This window comes from Macaca nemestrina, chromosome 20 (assembly GCF_043159975.1).
Source record: "Macaca nemestrina isolate mMacNem1 chromosome 20, mMacNem.hap1, whole genome shotgun sequence".
In the NCBI taxonomy this organism is placed as follows: Eukaryota; Metazoa; Chordata; class Mammalia; order Primates; family Cercopithecidae; genus Macaca; species Macaca nemestrina.
The window spans coordinates 53780312-53803328 of NC_092144.1; the positions used below are offsets into that span (position 1 = coordinate 53780312).

Here is a 23017-nt window from a genome sequence, read left to right on the forward strand (position 1 = left end):
TGCACCTGTGGAAAGAGTCCCTGGGAGGCCTGTCTTGACCTTAGCTTGGGGGGACACCAAAGAAAAGGTGAAAATTCTTCTCTGGAGAACTCCTCACAAGTCTGTTCTCTCAAGGAATTTAGAGCAGAAATTCATGTTTGCAAACTGCATTGAAAAACTCAAGCTGAGGCCAGGCACGGTGGCTCACGTCTGTAATCCCAGCACTTTGGGAGGCCAAGGAAGGCAGATCACTTGAGATTAGGAGTTCAACATGGTGAAACCCCGTCTCTACTAAAAATACAAAAATTAGCCGGGCATGGTGGCAGGCGCCTGTTGTCTCAGCTACTCAGGAGGCTGAGGCAAGAGAATTGCTTGAACCCAGGAGGCGGAGGTTGCAGTGAGCTGAGATCACACCATTGCACTCAAGCCTGGGTGACAAGAGGCCAGGAGTTCGAGACCAGCCTGGCCAACACGGTGAAACCCCGTCTCTACTAAAAATACAAAAATTAGCTGGATGTGGTGGTGGGCACCTATAATCCCAGCTACTCAGGAGGCTGAGGCACAAGAATTGCTTGAACCCAGGAGGTGGAGGTGATGGTGAGCCAAGATTGCGCCACTGCACTCCAGCCTGGATGACAGAGCAAGACTCTGCCAAAAAATAAAAAACAAAACAAAACAAAAAGACTGGGCATTGTGTGGCTCACGCCTGTAATCCCAGCACTTTGGAAGGCCAAGGTGGGTGGATCACGAGGTCAGGAGATCAAGACCATCCTGGCCAACATGGTGAAACCCCGTCTCCACCAAAAATACAAAAAATTAGCTGGGCGTGGTGGCACGTGCCTGTAGTCCCAGCTACTTGGGAGGCTGAGGCAGGAGAATCACTTGAACCTGGGAGGTGGAGGTTGCAGTGAGCCAAGACTGCACCACTGCACTGCAGGCTGGTGACAGAGCGAGACTCCATGTCAAAAAAAAAAAAAGATGAATGCAGCCACTTTTGGTTGGGTATATTTTGTTACTGACTTAGTCACTTAGTCTCTTTTTTAACTGACATGCTGTGAAATTTATAAAACTGAACAATAAAGCCTTTTGCTGAGAAAAACAGAACATAACCATAGCTCTTTTTGTGCGCAGCTGATTGTGCAAAGGAAACAAGAAAGACAATTATACAGAAGGGAAGCTTTCTCCCTGACCTTGACTATACTTATTTAGAAAAGGCCTGATTTGGAGCTGACAGGGAAGCTGCATTTTCAGTGACTAAAAGGAGTAAGGCAAGCTGTGGTTGGCAGCTGCTATCCACATGAACCGAGATTTCCTCTGAGGGTTAGACCACTGGCTTCCTTGGCTTTAGGGCCTTGCAACTTGGGCTGAACCATGCTACCAGCTTCCCTGGTTCTCCAGCTTACAGACAGTCTATCATGGGACTTTGCAGCCTCCATAATCATGTGACCCAACTCTCGTAATCTCTTCTATCTATATCTATATCTATAAACTATTGCTTCTATCTCTCTGCAGCACCTTGACTAATACAACTACCCATTCCATCTTACTAGAAAGACAGCGAAGGTAAATAAACATTCACGTACCAGATATGATAAAATTTTAGCTAAAAATGTACTTATTCTGTCTTTATCATTATAAAGTAGAATTCTGGCCAGGTACAGTTGTCCATGCCTGTAATCCCAGCACTTTGGGAGGCCAAGCCGGGCAGATTGCTTCAGCCTGGGAGTTTGAGACCAGCCTGGGCAACATGGCAAAACCCCGTCTCCACTAAAAATACAAAAATTAGCCAGGTACGGTGGCAGGTGCCTGTAGTCCCAGCTACTCAGGAGGCTGAGGTGGGAGGATAACCTGAGCCTGGGGAGGCTGAGGCTACAGTGAGCCATGATCATGCCACTGGACTCCAGCCTGGGTGACAGAGTGAGACCCTGACTTAAAAAAAATAAGAAATAATAAAGTAGAATTTTGGCCGGGCGCGGTGGCTCAAACCTGTAATCCCAGCACTTTGGGAGGCCAAGGCGGGTGGATCACGAGGTCAGGAGATCGAGACCATCCCTGGCTAACATGGTGAAACCCCGTCTCTACTAAAAATACAAAAAACTAGCCGGGCGTGGTGGCGGGCGCCTGTAGTCCCAGCTACTCGGAGGCTGAGGCAGGAGAATGGCGTGAACCCAGGAGGCGGAGCTGGCAGTGAGCCGAGATCGCGCCACTACACCCCAGCCTGGGCGACACAGCGAGACTCCGTCTCAAAAAAAAAAAAAGTAGAATTTTGATCTAAATCCATTTGCCAAAAGAACACATAACCTTTTTTTTTTTTTGCGACCGTCTCAGTTTGTCATCCAGGCTGAAGTGCAGTGGCATGCTCATAGCTCACTGCAGCCTCCACCTCCAGGGGTCAAGGGACCCTCCCACCTTAGCCTTCTGAGTAGCTGGGATTACTAGTATGCACCACCATGCCTGGCTAATGTTTTTATTTTTGGGACAGACAGGGTCTTGCCTTGATGCCCAGACTGGTCTCGAACTCCTGATTTCAAGTGATCCTCCTGCTTTGGCCTCCCAAAGCACTGGGATAACAGGCATGAGCCACTGCACCCGGTCAGAAGCTTCATTTGTTAAGATGTACCTTGTAGAGCAGAAAAAGCACTTGATAAGATTCAATACGCATTCATGAAAAAAAAAGCTCTCAACAAACCAGAAATAGAAAAGAATTTTCTCAACCTAACAAAGGACATCTATAAAAAACAAACAACCTATAGCTAACACCATATTTAATGGTGAAGGACTCAACGCCTTCCCCCTAAGATCAGGAACAAAGCAAGGATATCCACTTCCACCACTTCTATTCAACATTGCACTAGTCAGTGTGACAAGGTGAGAAAAAGAAAAAAGAAAACTATCTTTTTTCACAGATGACGTGATTGTCTATGCAGAAAATCCCAAGAGATCTAGACAAACTACAAGGTTTAGTAAGTGAAGGTCACAAGATGAGAAGTCAATATACAAAATCAACTGTATATTACACATCATTTCTGTGGTATTCTGGCCAAAGTGTGCAACCTAAATTAATCACAAGGAAACATCATATATTTTGTACAGTAAGTGATATCTGACAAAATCACTGACCTCTACTCTTCAAAAACATCAAAGGCACACACCCAAAGTCACAGGAGCATTCATTCCTTCCGTTCTCCCTCCCTCCCTCCTTCCCTTTTATTTTTTTTTTGAGATGCAGTTTCACTCTTGTCCCCCAGGCTGGAGTGCAATGGTGCGATCTCGGTTCACTGCAACCTCTGCCTACCAGGTACAAACGATTCTCCATCTCAGCCTCCCAAGTAGCTCGGATTACAGGCCTGTGCCACCATGCCTGGCTTTTTTTTTTTTTTTTGTATTTAGTAGAGATGGGATTTCTCCATGTTAGTCAGGCTGGTCGTGAACTGCTGACCTCAGGTGATCCACCCACCCCGGCCTCCCAAAGTGCTGGGATTACAGGCGTGCGCCACCCACGCCCAGCTTCTTTCTTTCTTTCTGTGACAGCGTTTTGACGTTGTTACCCAGGCTGGTCTCAAACTCCTGAGGTCAAGTGATCCACCCGCAGTGGCCTCCCAAAGTGCTAGGATTACAGGCATGAGCCAGAACACCAGGCCTTCTTTTTATTTTTTAATAGAGACCGGGTCTCAGTATGTTGCCCAGGCTGGTCCCTAACTCCTGGGCTCAAGTGACCCTCCTACCTCGGCTTCTTAAAGTTCTCGGATTACAGGCGTGAGCGACTGTGCCTGGCCATCACAGGAACTCTTTTTAATGAATGGAAACCAAGGAGATGTGACAAATCAACGCAATGCATGATTCTGCATTTTCATTTGCTGTAAATAACATTATCGGGGCAATGAAGAAAATGTGAAGAAAGTCTGAGATCAGATGATATAGCACTGTATCAATGTTAATTTCCTAACTTTGTAATTGCAATGTAGTCAAGTAAGAAATGTCTCAGCTTTTAGGAAATACTCACTGGAGTATTCAGGGATAAAGGGGCATCATGCACATAATTTATGCTCAGTGCAGAAAAAAAATATGTACATATTTGTTACCTTTGGGGAATATGAATGAAGAGTATATGGAGGCCGAGGCAGGCAGACTGCTTGAGCTTAGGAATTTGAGACAAGCCTGGGCCACGTGGCAAAACCCCATCTCTATAAAAATACAAAAATCAGCTGGGCATGGTGGTGCAAGCCTGTAGTCCCAACTACTTGAGGGGCTGTGGCAGGAAAATCACTTGAACCTGGGAGGCTGCAGTGAGCTGAGATCATGCCACTGCACTCCAGCCTGGGTGACAAAGTGAGATCTCGTTTCAAAAAACAAAAGAGTAGGCCAGATACATACAGTGGCTCACATGTGTAATCCTAGCACTTTGGGAGACTGCAGCAGGTGGATCACTTGACCTCAGGAGTTCAAGACCAGCCTGGGCAACATAGTGAAACCCCATTTCTACAAAATATATTTAAAAATTAGCTGGGCATGGTGACTCCCACTAGCTACTTGGGGGGCTGAGGCGAGAGGATCACTTGAGCCCAGGAGGCAGAGGTTGCAGTGGGCTGAGATCATCCCACTGTACTCCAACCTGAGCAACAGAGTGAGACCCCCATCTCAAATAAATAAATAAACAAACAAACAAATAAAATGAAATATATGGTTTAAAAAAGAGACAGTTTGGCATTGGCATAAAGAAAAATACACATATCAATGGAACAGAGAAGAGAGTATAGAAATAAACTCACACATATTGTCAATTAATTCTCAACAAGGAGTCAAAATGATTCAATGAGAAAAGGGAAGTCTTTTTTTTTTTTAAAGTATTTTCAGTCAGGGCAGTGGCTCAGGCCTGTAATCCCAGTACTTTGGGATGCCAAGGTGGGAGGATCACTTCAAGCTCAGGAGTTCAAGACCAGCCAGGCAATGTAGGGAAACCCCATCTCTACAAAAATTTTTTTTTTGTTTTGAGATGGAGTCTCGTTCTGTCACCCAGGCTGGAGTGCAGTGGCGTGATCTCGGCTCACTGCAAGCTCCGCCTCCCGGGTTCACGCCATTCTCCTGCCTCAGCCTCCCCAGTAGCTGGGACTACAGGCGCCCACCACCACGCCTGGCTAATTTTTTGTATTTTCAGTAGAGACAGGGTTTCACTGTGTTAGCCAGGATGGTCTCGATCTCCTGACCTTGTGATCCGCCCGCCTTGGCCTTCCAAAGTGCTGGGATTACAGGCGTGAGCCACCACGCCTGGCCAAATTTTTTAAAAAAATTAGCCGGTCGGCCGGGCGCGGTGGCTCAAGCCTGTAATCCCAGCACTTTGGGAGGCCGAGACGGGCGGATCACAAGGTCAGGAGATCGAGACCATCCTGGCTAACACGGTGAAACCCCGTCTCTACTAAAAAAAATACAAAAAACTAGCCGGGCGAGGTGGTGGGCGCCTGTAGTCCCAGCTACTTGGCAGGCTGAGGCAGGAGAATGGCGTAAACCCGGGAGGCGGAGCTTGCAGTGAGCTGAGATCCGGCCACTGCACTCCAGCCTGGGCCACAGAGCGAGACTCCGTCTCAACAAAAAAAAAAAAAAAAAAAAAAAAATTAGCCAGGCATGGTGGCTCACACCTATAGTCTCAGCTACTCAGGAGGCTGGGGCTGGAGAATCCCTTGAGCCTGGGAAATGGAGGTTGCAGTGAGCCAAGATCATGTCACTGTACTCCAGCCTGAGCAACAGAGTGAGACTCTTTCTCAAAATAAATAAAATAAATCAGCATTGTCAACAAACATATAAAAAAGATACAGAAAAGGGCCAAGCATAAGGGTCTTTATAAGAAAGGAAGGCTGGGTGTAGTGGCTCATGCCTATAATCCCAGCACTTTGGGAGGCTCGGGTGGGTGGATCACTTGAGCCCAGGAGTTTGAGACCAGCCTGGGCAACACAGTGAAACCCTGTCTCTACAGAAAATAACAAAAGTTAGCCAGGAGTGGTGGTGTGCACCTGTAGCCCCGGCTACTTGGGAGGCTGAGATGGGAGAATCACTTGAACCTTGGAGGCAGAAGTTGCATTGAGCTGAGATCATGCCACTGTACTCCAGCCTGGGCAACGGAAATGAAATCCTGTCTCAAAAATAAAAAAAGTAAAAGAAAGATGGGCGCAGTGGCTCACGCCTGTAATCCCAGCACTTTAGGAGGCTAAGGAGGGCAGATCAGGAGGTCAGGAGTTTGAGACCAGCCTGGCCAATATGGTGAAACCCCGTCTCTACTAAAAATACAAAAAAAAAAGTTAGCAGGGCATGGTGACAGGCACCTGTAGTCCCAGCAACTCAGGAGGCTGAGGTAGAAGAATCACTTGAACCCGGGAGGCAGAGGTTGCAGTAAGTCGAGATTGCGCCACTGCACTCACTCCAGACTGGGCGACAGAGTGAGACTCTGTCTCAAAAAAAAAAAAAAAAAAGAAAAAAAAAAAAGAAGGCAAGAGAGTCAGAGTTGGAGAAGTGACAATGGAAATGGAAGCAGGCATTAGAGGGACAGGAGTGCCGGCTTTGATGAAGGAAGGGCCACAAGCTGAGGAGGGCAGATGGACTCTAGAAGCTGAAATAGGCAAGGAAATGGATTCTCCCCTAGAGCCTCCAGAAGGAACACGGCTCTGCCCACACCTCGATTTTAGCCCAGTAAGAGTGATTTTAGACTTCTGACCTCCAGAATAGTCAGATAATACATTTGTGTCACTTTAAGCCATGATCCAAACTTGCTCTCTTCCCTGATGTGCAGTTTACCGTCCCGTGTCTGCCTTCTGTCTCCTCCGTACACTGGTGATCCTCCAGAGGGCAGCAATCAGGTGTGACTCACATCTGCCCCATGTCTTCCCAGCCCCAGCCCCTGCCCCTGGGGGAGACGGTGATGCGGGCATGAGGGGCAGAGGTCAGTATGGGATCCATCTCATAGCCCTGCTTACCTCATAGTCTTGCTCCCCAGCGCCTCCAGCTGAACTGCCCACCAGCACCTCCACGAAAGCTGAGCCATCATTCCCAATGTCCACACTGTGTATCTGCTCCTCCTTCTCCAACTGTGGGCAGAGAGAGAAGCCACTGTCAGTGCCTGCTCTGCCCCTGGGCTCACTGTGGGACCTCAGGATGAATTTCCTTTGGATCACCATGTCCCTGTAACGTCAACTCTGTGAGGGAGCACACCAGGGTTGACTGGTGCCATGAGTCCCCTCCACGCAGCATAGGGTATGGCATGGAGCAGGAATTGACAAAACAGTCACTGAATGAATGCACACACCCCCACCCCACACATACCTGCTTCCCTGACCTCTCCAGACTCCACCACGTCAGCCTATCACACGCCACCATGGAGCTCTCCTTGGTAAGCACTTGTCAGAGTTATAACTTTATTCAAATCATCATGCAGACAAACAGCACATGTCAACCCTCACCCACAATTGCAGAGGACTCCAGGAAACCTCCCTGAGAGCAGGGGCTTTGTCCAATCTTGCCTACCACTAGTTCCTGGGTTTGAATCCCAGCTCTGCTGCACACTAGCTGTATGACCATGCCAGTTAACCTTTTGGAGCCTCAGTTTTCTCACCTGTAAAATGGGAATGACCACCATATCTAGGATCATGCACATAAATAATGGCCACAGGGCATGGTGAGGAGTAGGCAATTAACCACTGTCAGTCAGGAGGTATTATTAGTCAGTGCTTGACAACTCTTTGTTGAAAGAAGAAAAGAGCTACCTATAGGAGGCCTCATCTCAAAGGATCTGCCATTCCGGTCTGACAGATGAAGATGCAGAAAGCCATGTGGGCCATGTGGGCATGGGAGGCAGTTAGGTTGAGGCAAGTGTCCTACCTTCCAGTTTGGGGCTCTTTTATTAGGATCCTAGAATGACACATTATTGTAACTCTCAAAGGTACCTAGGCCAGGTGCAGTGGCTCAAGCCTGTAATTTCAGTACTGTGGGAGGCCAAGGCAGTGGATCACTTGAGGCCAGCCTGGCCAACATGGCAAAACCCTTCTCTACTAAAAATATAAAAATTAGCCGGGCATGGTGACGCCTGCCTGTAGTCCCAGTTCTTCAAGAGGCTGAGGCATGAGAATCTCTTGAACCTGGGAGGCAGAGGTTGCAGTAAGCAGAGATCGTGCCACTGCACTCCAGCCTGGTTGACAGAGCGAGACTCTGTCTCAAAAAAAAAAAAAAAACAAAAAAAAAACAAGGTACTTAGTCCACCACCCTACACTGCCCTCTCCTCCCACCTGTGATGATGACAGATGCTCCAATCTGCTCTGTTGCCTCCCTGTCAGATCATCTAGACATCACCTGCACACTGCTATCAACAGGAACACCATCGTATGGGAGGAAGGAGCCTGGACTTGGGGTGAGGTAGGCCTGGGCTCAAATACAGCAATGCCATTTCCAACCTATACAACCTTGGGTGACCTAGTCAACGTCTCTGTGAGGCAGTTTCCTCACGTGCAAAAAGGGAAGAGGGTCATAACAACCCTCCTTCCTTGGCCAGGCACAGTGGCCCACATCTGTATAAGCAGCACTTTGGAAGGCTGAGGTGGGAGGATCACTTGAGGCCGAGAGTTCAAGACCAGCCTGGGCAACATAGCCAGACCTTGTCTCTACAAAAAATACAAAAATTAGCCAGGCATGGTGGCATATACCTGTGGTCCCAGCTACTCAGGAGGCTGAGGCGGGAGGATCACTTGAGCCAGGGAAGGTCAAGGCTGCAGTGAGTCGTGCTCGTATCACTGTACTCTGGGCGACAGAGTGATGAGACCTTGTCTCCAAAAAAAAAACTTACCCTCCCTCTGAAGTAAGTTGAGATGACACACAGAGTTAACAACTATAACCACAACTGCGGCCAACATCCGAGTGCACTCAGTGCTCCTGGTATGCCAGACTCTTGCTAATAATACATGTATCTACTCTCCTGCAACGGCTCTGCCAGGCAGTTGCTATAATTATCTCCATCTTACACATGAGCAAACGGAGGCAGGAAGTGATTATGTAACTTCACAGCTGGTGGGTGGCAAAGCCGGACCGGAACCCAGAAAGGCTGGCGACAGTCCATGCGTGCTCCTCCATCACACCACTAGCGTGCTGGAGAAGGAAGATGGTGCTGGAGGAAGGGCCTGCCTAAGGCTGAGGCCGGCAGACCTCCTGCTGACTCCCCTGCCTCCACCGCCACTCCCAGCCCTGGGCCCTGGGCAGTGTACAGTGCTGCCTGGGCTCATGAGAAGTCCCAGTCTGGGCCGGGTGCGGTGGCTCACACTTGTAATCCCAGCACTTTGGGAGGCTGAGACAGGTGAATCCCTTGAGGTCAGGAGTTTGAGACTAGCCTGGCCAACATGGTGAAACCCCGTCTCTACTAAAAATACAAAAATTTAAATTAGCAGGGCATGGTGGTGAGCGCCTGTAATCCCAGCTACTGGGGAGGCTGAGGCAAGAGAATCACTTGAACCCGGGAGGCGGAGGTTGCAGTGAGCCGAGATTGTGCCACTGCACTCCAGCTTGGGCAATGGAGCGACACTCTGTCTCAAAACAAAACAAAACAACAACAACAACAACAAAAAGAAAAAGAAAAAAAAAAAAAACAAGAAGTCCCAGTCTGACTGCTTAGCCTCTGGCCAGGCTTTGTGACTCTTCACCAGCCACAACAGCCTCCCTTCTGTGCCAAGAACAGTCTGGCTCCTTCCCACCTCAGGGCCTCTGCACCTGCCAATCCCCCTGTTTGGACCACTTTTCTCTCAAACATACCCATAGCTGGGTAAAAGTTTACCTTCTGTGCTTCAGGTGCCCACTCAGATGTCACTTCAGACCATAAGTAGCCTACCTCGCCCCCTACCCGGTGCCACTCTCTATCTCCCTACCCGACTTTACTTTTCTTCATGTTTACTGCCTGGTGTTACACAGTTACATCTTTTTTGTTTGTATTTGTCTAGCATCTGTCTCTCCCGCTAGACTTTTAAGCTCCACGAGAGCAAGGACAATGTCTGAGTTGCTCCCTCCTGTGTCCCCAAGGCCAAGAACAGTGTCTGGTCCTTCCCAGCTCTGCTGATTTCCTGCTGTGTGATCCTGGAGCAAATGGTTTCACTTCACCCCTTGTGCCTCAGTTTCTGAACCTGTGAAATGGGGACAGTAAGAACGCCTACCTCATAAAGTTGTTGATAACATTCAAATTCATACCAAGAATGAGAAATAACATACCAAGTGCCTGGAATACTGCCTGGCACAGAGCAAACACTATATAAATGTCAGCTGTGAATATCATTAACACAGCAGGCCTCTAGTGCATTCCCAATGGATGGACAGACAGACGCAGAAGAGGCCCCCAGCGACCGTTTGCAGAAGTTACTACTCAAGAGTTACTAAGCTGTAACTCTGGCTCTGTCCTCCCTTACCAGGTGGCCCTGTTGAACCCCTTCTCTGATGCTTGCTTGGGTGTCCCATCTGTCACAAGTGGATCATAATGGCTAACATTTTCAGATTCTCACCATGTCCAAGTGCTTGGTGTATGAGTTTCCTGTTACTGTTGTACAAATTAGCAGAAACTTCGTGGCTAAAAACAACACAAATTTGGCCAGGCGCAGTGGCTCACGCCTGTAATCCCAAAACTTTGGGAGACCGAGGCGGGCGGATCACCTGAGGTCGGGAGTGCGAGACCAGTCTGACCAACATGCAGAAACTCCGTCTCTATTAAAAATACAAAATTAGCCAGGCGTGGTGGCCCATGCCTGTAATCCCAGCTACTCGGGAGGCTGAGGCAGGAGAACTGCTTAAAACTGGGGGGTGGAGGTTGCAGTGAGCTGAGATCGCACCACTGTATTCCAGCCTGGGTAAGAGGAGCGAAACTCCATCCCCCCCTCAAAAAAAAAACCCCATAAATTTGTTATCTTATAGATCTGGAGGTCAAAAGTCTGAAACTGGGCCTTACAGAGCTAAAATCTAGATGCGGCAGGGCTGCATTCCTTCCTTCCGAGAGCACTAGAGGAGAATATGTCTCCTTGCATGTTCAGCTTCTCGAGGCCACCTGCCTTCCTTGGCTCACAGTCCCTTCCTCGTCTTCAAAGCCGCTGAAAGCGCTGGCATCACTCCAGGCTCTGCTTGCATCTTCACAGCTCTGGTTCCAGCACTCTTGCCTCCCTCTTTCCCTTATAAGGCTTCCGGGGGTTACATGAGGTCCACCGGATAACCCAGGGCACTCTCCCCATCTCAAGATCCTTAATTTAATCAAACCCACAAAGCTCCTTTGGTCATTAAAATATTTCCAGGTTCTGGGGACGAGGACATGAACATCTTTTGAGCGCCACCGTTCTGTCCACCACACTTGGCTAAGCATGCACCAGGCATCACTGAAGCCTCAAAACCACTTTAAGTAGAAGGGTCTGTTATGACTCCAGTTTCACAGATGGGGAAACTGAGGCTCAGACAGGTTAAATCAATAGCTTACATGGCACACAAGCTAATAACTAGCAGAGTACTTCGGACCCAACTGCCTGACTGCAAAGCACTGCCCAATACCACCACTGTTCTCAACTCCTTTCCTTCCATCCCTGAGTCAAACTCAACATCTTTACCTCTCCCACAATATTAAGCACAGCTCCTAAATCTGGTAGGATGGAGATGCTTGTATTTTAAATGAATGATTCCTACTGCATATATAACTATTTTTACTTTAAACATGCACAGGCACTCCCTGACATTTCTTCTTCATATATAAAAAAAACTCCTGGCTAGGAGCAGTGGCTCACGCCTATAATCCCAGCACTGTGGGAGGTGGAGGTGGGAGAATCACTTGAGGCCACGAGTTCAAGACCAGCCTGGCCAACATAGCAAAACCCTGTCTCTACCAAAAATACAAAAAGTTAGCTGGCTGTGGTGACACACACCTTGATAGTCGCAGCTACTCAGGAGGCATGAGAATTACTTGAACCTGGGAGGTGGAGGTTGCAGTGAGTTGAGATGAGCCACTATACACCAGCCTGGGCAGGTGACAGAGTGAGACTCTGTCTCAAGAGAAAAAACAACAGGCTGGGCACGGAGGCTCACACCTGTAATCTCAGCACTTTGGGAAGCCAAGGCAGGCAGATCACTTGAGGCCAGGAGTTCGAGACCAGCATGACCAATATGGTAAAACTCTTTTTCTACTAAAAATATAAAAATTCTCCAGGCATGGCCGGGTACAGTGGTTCACGCCTGTAATCCCAGCACTTTGGGAGGCTGAGGCGGATGGATCACCTGAGGTCAGGAGTTCGAGACCAGACTGGCCAACATGGAGAAATCTCGTCTCTACTAAAAATACAAAAAGTAGCTGGACGTAGTGGTGCACACCTGTAGTCCCAGCTACTTGGGAGGCTGAGGCAGGAGAATCTCTTAAACCCAGGAGGTGGAGTTGCAGTGAGCCGAGATTGCACCATTGCACTCCAGCCTGGCCAACAAGTGAAACTCCGTCTCAAAAAATAAAAAAATAAAAAAATAAAAATTAGTCAGGCGTGGTGGTGTGCACCTGCAATCCCAGCTACTCAGGAGGCTGGGTGACACAGCGAGACTCCGTCTCAAAAAAAAAAAGTAAAAAAATACTTTTAAAAATTCTGATAAAAATGTTTATACATAGAGGCTGTGGGTGGTGGCTCATGCCTGTAATCCCAACACTTTGGGAGGCCGAGGCAGGTGGCTCACTTGAGCCAGGAGTTCAAGACCAACCTGGGCAACACGGTGAAACCCTGTCTCTACTAAAAACAGAAAAATTAGTTGGGCATGGTGGCATGCGCGTATAGTCCCAGTTGGAGGCTGAGGCAGAAGAATCACTTGAACCTGGAAGGCAGAAGTTGCAGCGAGCCGAGATCATGCCACTGCACTCCAGCCTGGGCGACAGAGCAGACTCCATCAGAAAAAAAAAAAAAAAAAAAAAAGTGGCTGGGCACAGTGGCTCACGCCTGTAATCCCAGCACTCTGGGAGGCCGAAGAGGGTGGATCATGAGGTCAGGAGTTCAAGACCAGCCTGGCCAAGATGGTGAAACCCCTTCTCTATTAAAAATACAAAAATTAGCCAGGCATGGTGGCGGGTGCCTGTAATCCCAGCTACTTGGGAGAGTGAGGCAGAAGAATTGCTTGAACACAGGAAGTGGAGGTTGCAGTGAGCCGAGATTGCACCACTGCACTCCAGCCTGGGCAACAGAGCAAGACTCAATCTCGAAAAAAAAAAAAAAAGTTTATATACACACGGAAACAACCCAATAAATGTCTATCAATTGATGAATGGATAAACATTGTACAATATATTTATGGAATATCATTCAGCTATTAAAAAACAATGAAGTTGGCCGGGCGCGGTGGCTCAAGCCTGTAATCCCAGCACTTTGGGAGGCCGAGACGGGCGGATCACGAGGTCGGGAGATCGAGACCATCCTGGCTAACATGGTGAAACCCCGTCTCTACTAAAAAAATACAAAAAACTAGCCGGGCGAGGTGGCGGGCGCCTGTAGTCCCAGCTACTGGGGAGGCTGAGGCAGGAGAATGGCGGGAACCCGGGAGGTGGAGCTTGCAGTGAGCTGAGATCCGGCCACTGCACTCCAGCCTGGGCGGCAGAGCGGGACTCCATCTCAAAAAAAAAAAAAAAAAACAATGAAGTTGTGATATATGCCACAACATGGATGAACCTCAGAAACATTATGCAAAGTGTAACAAGGTTAAGTGTAAAAGACCACATATACATTTATAAGTCCAGAATAAGCAAATCCAGAGAAGCAGAAAGTAGATCAGTGGTTGCCAAGGGCAACAATGGGGAGAGAATAAGAAGTGACTGCTAATGGTTATGTGGTTTCTTTTTGGAGTGATGAAAATATTCTGAATTAGAGAATGGAGATGGTTGAAGAACATTGTCAATAAGCTGGAAAAAAAAAAAAACCCTGAAATGTGCACTTTATTAATTTATTTATTTTTGCTTTTTGTTGAGACAGAGTCTCGCTCTGTTGCCTAGGCTGGAGTGCAGCAGTGCGATCTCAGCTCACTGCAACCTCTGCCTTCCGGTTCAAGGGATTCTCTTGCCTCAGCCTCCCGAATAGCTGGGACTACAGGCACGCACCACCACCCCCGGCTACTTTTTGTATTTTCAGTAGAGACGGAGTTTCATCATGTTGGCCAGGCTGGTCTTGAACCCCTGACCTCAAGCAATCCACCTGTCTCAGCCTCCCAAAGTGCTGGGATTATACAGGTGTGAGCCACCACATCTGGCTGAAATGTGCACTTTAAATGGTTAAAACAGTAAATTTTATGTGAATTTTATCTCAAAATAAGAGATGAGTGCTCAGTATGTATCAGCTGTGAGGATAAGGACACAAGATGATTATCATCTGTGGCCTGGGTTCGTGTGCATGCACCTTTCTCAGGGAGACACGGTTCATGATATGAACTGTTCCTGAAACAAACATGGCACAGGAGGGCAAAGTTCCTGAGAGATATATTGCTAAAAAATTGTTCCACGTTGATGAAATGCAATCTTTTTTTTTTTTTTTTTTTTGAGACAGAGTCTTGCTTTGTCACCCAGGCTAGAGTACAGTGGCACGATCTCGGCTCTCTGCAACCTCCACCTCCTGGGTTCAAACAATTCTCCTGCCTCAGCCTCCCGAGTAGCTGGGATTACAGGCGCCCGTCACCGGACCTGTCTAACTTTTACATTTTTAGTAGAGACAGGGTTCCACCATCTTGGCCAGGTTGGTCTTGAACTCCTGACCTTGTGATCCACCCGCCTCAGCCTTCCAAAGTGCTGAGATTACAGGCGTGAGCCACTGCACCCAGCCAATAAATGCAATCTTATGCATCATTTAAAAGGATGAGGTAGGCCGCACACGGTGGCTGACACCTGTAATCCCAGCACTTTGGGAGGCCAAGGCAGGAGGATCACTTGAGGTCAGGAAGTCAAGACCAGCCTGGCCAACACAGGGAAACCTCATCTCTACCAAAAATACAAAAAGTAGCCAAGCCTGGTGGCATGTGCACCACTGCACTCCAGCCTGGGCGACAGAGCAAGATTCTGTCTCAAAATAAATGAATGAATGAATGAATGAATGAATGAATGAATGAATGAATGAGGTAGAAATTTATGCAGTGTGCATCTCCAAAATACACTGTTACTTGAAAAACACACACAAGGGAACAGTGTATATACCATGCATTTTTTAAAACGGGATGGAGGGGGTAGGTATATATGCTTGTATGTGTACAGAATGACCCAGGAAGACCACCCAAAAAAACTGCTAATGCTGGTTGCATCAGGAGAGAAGAATGAGGGAGCAGGAGTTGGAAAGGAAGCAGGGAGGGATGGAAATGGTGAGGGGAGATTTTCTTTTTAGTGTATACCCTTTTGCCCCTTTTGAATTTCGCACTATATGCATATAATACCCATTCAGAAAGCAAATATAATAAAATCACAATGGCCAGGTCTTGTGGTTCTCTCTGTAATCCCTGTAATCCCAGCTATGCAGGAAGCTGCCTTAAAAAAGCTCAAAAAAAAAAAAAAAACAAACAAATTAGTTGGGTGTGGTGGTGTGCACCTATAGTCCTAGCTACTCAGGAGGCCAAGTTGGGGGATCACTTGAGATCAACAGTTCAAGACCAGCCTTGGCAACATAGTGAGACTCCATTTAAAAAAAAAAAAAATCGGCCGGGCGCGGTGGCTCAAGCCTGTAATCCCAGCACTTTGGGAGGCCGAGACGGGCGGATCACGAGGTCAGGAGATCGAGACCATCCTGGCTAACACGGTGAAACCCCCTCTCTATTAAGAAATACAAAAAAGGCCGGGCGCGGTGGCTCAAGCCTGTAATCCCAGCACTTTGGGAGGCCGAGACAGGCGGATCACGAGGTCAGGAGATCGAGACCATCCTGGCTAACACGGTGAAACCCCGTCTCTACTAAAAAAATACAAAAAACTAGCCGGGCGAGGTGGCGGGCGCCTGTAGTCCCAGCTACTCGGGAGGCTGAGGCAGGAGAATGGCGTCAACCCGGGAGGCGGAGCTTGCAGTGAGCTGAGATCCGGCCACTGCGCTCCAGCCTGGGCGACAGAGCCAGACTCCGTCTCAAAAAAAAAAAAAAAAAAAAAAAAAGAAATACAAAAAACTAGCCGGGCGAGGTGGCGGGCGCCTGTAGTCCCAGCTACTCGGGAGGCTGAGGCCGGAGAATGGCGTAAACCCGGGAGGCGGAGCTTGCAGTGAGCTGAGATCCGGCCACTGCACTCCAGCCTGGGTGACAGAGCGAGACTCCGTCTCAAAAAAAAAAAAAAAAAAAAAAAAGAAAAAAAAAATCAAATATAAATAAATAAAACCACAATGTTATCTCAATACAACCGAATACTATACAGAAATGACAATAGGCCAGGCGCAGTGGCTCATGTCTGTAATCCCAAGGATTTAAGAAGCTGAGGCAGGAGGAATGCTTGAGCCCAGGAGTTCAAGACCAGCCTAGACAATACAGTGAGACCCCATCTCTGCAAAAAAAGACAAAAATTAGCCTGGTGAAGTGGCACATGCCTGTCGTCCCAGCTATTCAGGAGGCTAAGGTGGGAGGACCACTTGAGCCCGGGAGGTTGAGCCTGCAGTGAGCTGAGATGGTGACACTGCACTCCAGCCTAGGTGACAGAGTGAGCCCCTATCTCAAAAAAAAAAAAAAAAAAAAGACAACAGGAGTTGGGCACGGTGGCTCATGCCTGTAATCCCAGCGCTTTGGGAGGCTGAGGCAGGTGGATCACCAGAGGTCAGGAGTTCGAGACCAGCCTGACCAACATGGTGAACACCTGTCTCTACTAAACACAAAAAATTAGCCGGGCGTGGTGCTGCATGCCTGTAATCCCAGCTACTTGGGAGGCTGAGGCAAGATAATCACTTGAACCTGGGAGGCGGAGGTTGCAGTGAGCTGAGATTGTGCCATTGCACTCCAGCCAGGACAACAAGAGTGAAACTCCATCTCAGAAAGAGAAAAAACAAACAAACAAACAAACAAAAATCACAATAAACCATCTGCAGCTACACTCAACGACATAGATGAAATGAACAAACATAACAAGGGAACCCAGACAAGAAAAGTTTATACCACACGATTCCATTTTGTATGCAATTCAAAATCAGGCAAAATGAATCCATGCTGTTAACAATCAGGACAGTGGTCACCCTTGCAGGGGTACTGACAGGAAGAACCTGAGGGAACTGCTGGGGGCTAGGCATGTTCTGTGGCTCTGCGCTGCATCTGGGTGTGGAGTAGACAGGGCTGCAGTTTGCGAAGAGTCACTGAGCTCTATGCTTACTTACACCTTCACTTCACTCTATGTATGTTACACGTCAAAAAACAGTAAAAACAAATTTAAAACACCACACTGGCAAACTGAATGACTAGAAAACCAATGACAATCAAAAATGACCATAGGCCCTACTGCTGATGAACATTTCTTCTAAAAATGACATACCTCCAGTGACACACAGGAGTTATATCTGGGTCTTATCCAAGCCACCCCTCCAGCCCAGGAGTAGTTAGCAAAGAGGTTGGCATTTCCCTCTGGGAGCAGGTGATGAGCTGGCAACAGAGCCTTCTGTGGCTACTGCAAACAATCAGGTGTGTGCGGCTGTCATAAGCAGATGGCTAAGCCCCATGTGGTAAGATCCAGATGTTGCGTAATAATGATTAGAGGAGAAAATGCAGGGTAGTAGAAGAACCCACAGATGTGGCCAGGTGCAATGGCTCATGCCTGTAATGCCACCACTTTGGGAGGCCAAGGCAGGAGGACTGCTTGAGCCCACGAGTCCGAGACCAGCCTGGGCAACACAGTGAGATCCCATCTCTACGAAAAATTTTTTAAATTAGCTGGGCCTGGTGGCACGCACCTGTAGTCCCAGCTATTCATGAGGCTGAGGTTGGAGGATTGCCTGAGCCCAGGAGGTTGAGGCTACAGTGAGCCATGACTTTGCAACTGCACTCCAACCTGGGCAAGAGAGTGAGACCTGTCTCAAAACATAACAAAACAACCCAGAGATAAGGCTGCTGCCTTGGTGGCCAGAAATTTCTGCCTTATCAGTTACGTCAAAATAATCAAAATTAGCATTTGATGAATCCAGAGTAACCCCATATATTAGTCATTGACAGATGCAAGCAGTCATTCTAAAGAGTCTCTGACGTGGAATAAGTTAACAAAATAACTGTTGCAATGCTGGTCTCCCACTCCTGTGTGTGGCCCCTGCAGTTGATGGTCAACATGGAGCCAGCAGGATCCTGTGAAGGACTAAGGCAGATCCTGTACCTCCTGTGCTCGGAGCCCTCCAGTGGCTCCTATCTCACCCGGAGTAAAAGCTCAAGTCTTTTCAATGGCTTTCCAGGCCTTAAGTGGTTTTTTAGGGGCTCCCAGTCCCACCATGTTACCTCATCTCCTACCTCTCTCCCCCTGGCTGACTCCACCCCAGCCATACTGGCCTCTTTGCTGTCACAAGCCAGCTTCAGAGTCTTTTCCCTAGATATATACATAGCTCATGTTGCTCAAATGTCCCCTTTCCAGGGAGGCCTTCCCGGATACTATCATTGAAATAAAAATCCTTGCCATGCTCCAGCTCCAGCTGGGGCACTCTCATTCCCCTTCCTTAAGTTCCTCCATAGCACTCATCATCCAACATATGTTTTACTGACTCATTTGTCAGTCTTTCCCTACTAATGTGAAAGCTCCACAAGACTGAATTTCTTTTGTTTTTAAGAGACAGCATCTCGCTCTGTTGCCCAGGCTGGAGTGCAGTGGTGCCACCATAGCTCACTACAGCCTTGATCTTCCAGGCTCAAGTGATCCTCTCGCCTCAGCCTCCGGAGTAGCTGGGACCACAGGCATGGGCCACCACGCTTGATAAATTTTTGTATTTTTAGTAGAGATGAGGTTTCCCTGTGTTGCCCAAGCTGATCTCGAACTGCTGGGCTCAATGACCCTTCACCTTGGCCTCCCAAAGTGCTGGGATTATAGGCGTGAGCTGCTGTGCCCCACTGAGAGTGAATATTTGTCTTCTGCTGTGTACTGCTATATTAAAACAGTGCTTGGCCTACAGAAAGCACTTAATAAATACTTGACTAAATAAATGAGTGAATGAACAAATAAATCCACCATCTACCCCCGAGTGTATAGGTTCTTTCCCTGCACTGACAACTTCCACATTCTGTCTCCAGCTCCACATGTGATCCCTAACTGCCTCCTGGATGCCACCCCTTGACTATCCCAAAGTCACATCAAACCTGGACATCCCAACTGAAACACATCACCTTCCCAAGCTGCTCCCTCTGGGGTCTACCATGTTGGTGACAGCTGCAATACTCCCTCAGTCTCTCCCAGGCCAGGGACACATTCTGTCTCTTCTGCCTCCAGTCACGCTGTTTCCACAGCAACTGGGGTAACAGAATGAAATGTGATTTCGCTGGACTCACCTGATCATAAGAGAGCCCAGCGGAATCATCACCCAGTAAGTAATAAAAACACGAATCCCTCCCTCTACACAAACACCTACTTGTTGACAGAGCACTTGTACAGACATTATGTCACCGAATTTTCACAACTCCGGCTTGGATGTCATTATTCCCAGACATGAGAAAACAGGTTAGAGAAATGAAACAATTTGCTTGAGGTCACCGAGTAAGAGGAAGAGCTGGGGGCTTGCATCTAGGTCCTAAGACTAAAACTGTCAGCAACCTGTTTTAGTACAGCAACCTGTACCTATCACAGTTTAAAAGACTGAGGTCGGGTACAGTGGCTCACGCCTGTAATCTCAACATTTTGGGAGGCCAAGGTGGGTGGATCACTTAAATTAGCATTTGGTGCTAATTTGCCTTGAACTCCCGAGGTCAGGAGTTCAAGACCAGCCTAGCCAACATGGCGAAACCCAGTCTCTACTATAAATACAAAAATTAGCCAGGCATGGTGGCACATGCCTGTAAATTCCAGCTACTCAGAAGGCTGAGGCATGAGAATCACTTGAACCTGGGAAGTGGAGGCCATTAGTTGACAGGTGCTAAACATTGACATCAATTGGGATGGACTAGATGATGTTACAGTAACAAAGGAGTCCCTAATCTCAGTGGTTTGAAACCACAAAGTTGTATTAACTTACACTGTAATAATGCTGTGTAACAAATCATCCTAAAACTGAGACTTTTTTTTTTTTTTTTTTTTTGAGACAGAGTCTCACTCTGTCTCCCAGGCTGGAGTGCAGTGAAACCATCACAGTTCACTGCAGCCTCAACCTTATGGGCTCAATTGATCCTCCCCACTCAGCCTCCCTAGTAGCTGGGACTACAGGCATGCGCCACCACGCCCAGCTATTTCTCGTATTTTTTTGTAGAGATAGGGTTTCCCCATGTTACCCAGGCTGGACTCAAACTCCTGGGTTCAAGCGATCCACCCACCTCGACCTCCCAACATGAAAACTGAGACTTACACCAACAAGCATTCTTCTAAGAGTTCATGGGATGGCTGCTTTGGCTGCAGTTTGGAAGGATTCAGGTCTCTTCCATGAGATTTCAGTTTTCTGGGATTAGCAGTAACCTGACAAATGTTCTCATGGCAGATCATGGGAGCACAAAACCCAAGTGCATTTAAGGCCCTTGCTGAAGTTAGATGTGCTGAAATTCCATTAAGTAAATCATATGGTCAAACCCATCAATGGAGCAGGGAAATATACTCCCCCTCCAGCGGGAGGGAGAGGAGTGGATATTTGCTGAATGACTGCCCATTCTCAAAAGGTTAATTTTTCCTTCACCCTAGCACTATCCAGAGGGTGTTCTGCTCCTTATAGTCATAAACCAGCCCCCAGGCCAGGAACGATGGCTCACACCTGTCATCCCAGCACTTTGGGAGGCTGAAGCAGGAGAACTGCTTGAGTCCAGGAGTTTGAGACCAGCCTGGAAACATGGTAGAAACCCTGTCTCTAAAAAAAAAAAAAAAAAAAAAACTAGCCAGGCATGTTGGCGCACACCTGCAGTACCAGCTACTCAGGAGGCTGAGGCAGGAGGATCGCTTGAGCCCAGGAGGTAGAGGCTGCAGTGAACCAAGCCAAGATCATGCCACTGCACTATAGCCTGGGAACAGAGTGAGACTCTGTCTCAATAGATAAATAAAAGACTGACTGTCAGGCAAGTTGTATAACTTATTTGGGCCTCAGTTTCCTCATCTGTAAAAGTGGGGATAACAGAGCTTGCCTCTTGGGGTTTATGAGGACTCAATGAGCTAATCTATGTGAGGTGTGTAGAGCAGTGACTGGCAGGTAATGTTGAATAATGTTAGCTCTCATTACTATTCTTTTATTTTTTATATTTTGGGGGTCTCGCTGTGGTGCCCAGGCTGGAGTGCAGTGGCGCAATCTCAGCTCACTACTGCCTCCATCTCCTGGGCTCAAGCAATTCTCTCACCTCAGACTCCCCAGTAGCTGGGATTACAGGTGCACACCACCATGCTCAGCTAATTTATAAAATTTTGGTAGAGATGACATCTCACTATATTGCCCAGGCTGGTCTCAAACTCCTGGGCTCATGCGATCCTCCAGCTTCGGCCTCCCAAAGTGCTGGGATTACAGGTGTGAACCACCACACCTGGCCTATTATTCTTTAAAAAATATATATATATATATATTTATTTTAATAAAAATAGAGACAGGGTCTTGATATGTTGCCCAGGCTGGTCTGGAACTCCTGAGCTCAAGCAATCCTCCCATCTCAGCCTCTGAAAGTGCTGGGATTACAGGCATGAGCCACAGCATCCAGCCAGTTTCCCCTTCTTTAAAGTGGAGTTGATTGGCTTAGATGACCTTCCTGGACACCTTCCAGCCCCGAGCCCACTGGCTGCAGGAGGCAGGGTACATGGCAATGATTCATTTTGTTCCAGCTGAGGAAAGTGAAACCCAGAAAGTAGAAGCCACCAGCCCAGGACCACACACTGATTCCTATGGTCATCCTGGACCTCATCCTTGGGTCTCCTTTGCTCTCTGCTGAGGGGCACAGGGATTATGCCGCCCATTTTCCAAGTAAGGAAGCTGAGGCCCAGCAAAGAAAGTGACTCAACCCATTGCCAGTTGGTTCAGGAGCAGAATCTGGTACCCCGGACTCCAGACTCCTAGTGAGGAGGAGGTGGGGTAGCAGGATCACCTGTAGAACCACAGAGATGGTCTTCTCGCCTGCCTTGGCTGCCCGCCATTTTCGGTAAGTGTCTGCCTTGAGAAGATTTTCTGCACAGTGGGTCTGGAAACAACAGTGGGAGAGGAGAATTAGAGCACAGAAATGACAGCTAGGCCTCCAGCTCTCAGTTGATTCCTTCGAGTCCTCCCAAGGCCTCTACGATCCTCCAGACTTAAGCTCTCCCGTTAATCCCCCCACACTCTGCCTGGAGTTTCCCTTACAACACTTTCCCGTGGAAGTTCACCTATGGGCTCTCCAAGAAAGCTTTCCTTATTCCTCCTTTTCTCTCCGGAAGTTCGTTCCCTAGACGCCGGAACGTCCCTAATTCAACATCTCTCCACAATTCACTTTTAGTCTCCTGGAAATCCCCCCATGACTCTCCTTAGACTTCCAAGAAGAACCCCAAGAGTTCTTTTAAGAGTTGTCCTCATTAATTCCCTCACGTCTTCCAACCTCCCCCATGCAGGTCCCTCACCGAGTCCTGGCTGCTGCAGGACACGACATGGCGGAGGCGGATCTCCGGCATGTCAACGTCGTGGGCTTCGCCTGGCCAGAAGGATGAGGTAGGGTCTGGGGTCCGAGAGGCACGGAGGGTGGGAGGGGGTGGGGTGCGCCCTGCGCGGGCTGAAGTGCGCAAGCGCGCGAGGCTTGGGCCTTTCAAACCCCGGCGCGCCCGCGCTGGCGTCGACACTGCGCAAGCCCAGTCGCGCCTCTCCACAGCGGGAAGAGCGCTGCGTTCCTTAGCAACGAGCGTTTCCTCCAGCCCCGCCTCCCTCTGCCACACACCCCCGCTCTAGCCCCGCCTCCCGATGACGTCCGCACCTTGCTTTCTAGGCGCCTA

The 23017-nt window shown here is 48.3% G+C and overlaps 1 protein-coding gene across 2 annotated transcripts in view; it reads right to left on the minus strand.

The window, feature by feature from the left end:
- LOC105463850 (X-ray repair cross complementing 1) overlaps positions 1-22807 on the minus strand; it is a 35330-nt gene extending 12523 nt beyond the window's left edge. Inside the window, exons 1-3 of one of the 2 annotated variants that reach the window (XM_011711255.3) lie at positions 22652-22807; positions 22147-22239; positions 6942-7052 (exon numbers count right to left, since the gene is read on the minus strand). In XM_011711255.3, the coding sequence (XP_011709557.2) occupies positions 6942-7052; positions 22147-22239; positions 22652-22702 (255 nt within the window). In that variant the 5' untranslated portion in view covers positions 22703-22807. Of the gene's footprint in view, positions 1-2473; positions 2600-6941; positions 7053-22146; positions 22240-22651 lie in introns of those variants that run through there. The other variant, XM_071087010.1, reaches the window with a different exon arrangement.
- Between the last annotated feature and the right edge of the window lie 210 nt (positions 22808-23017).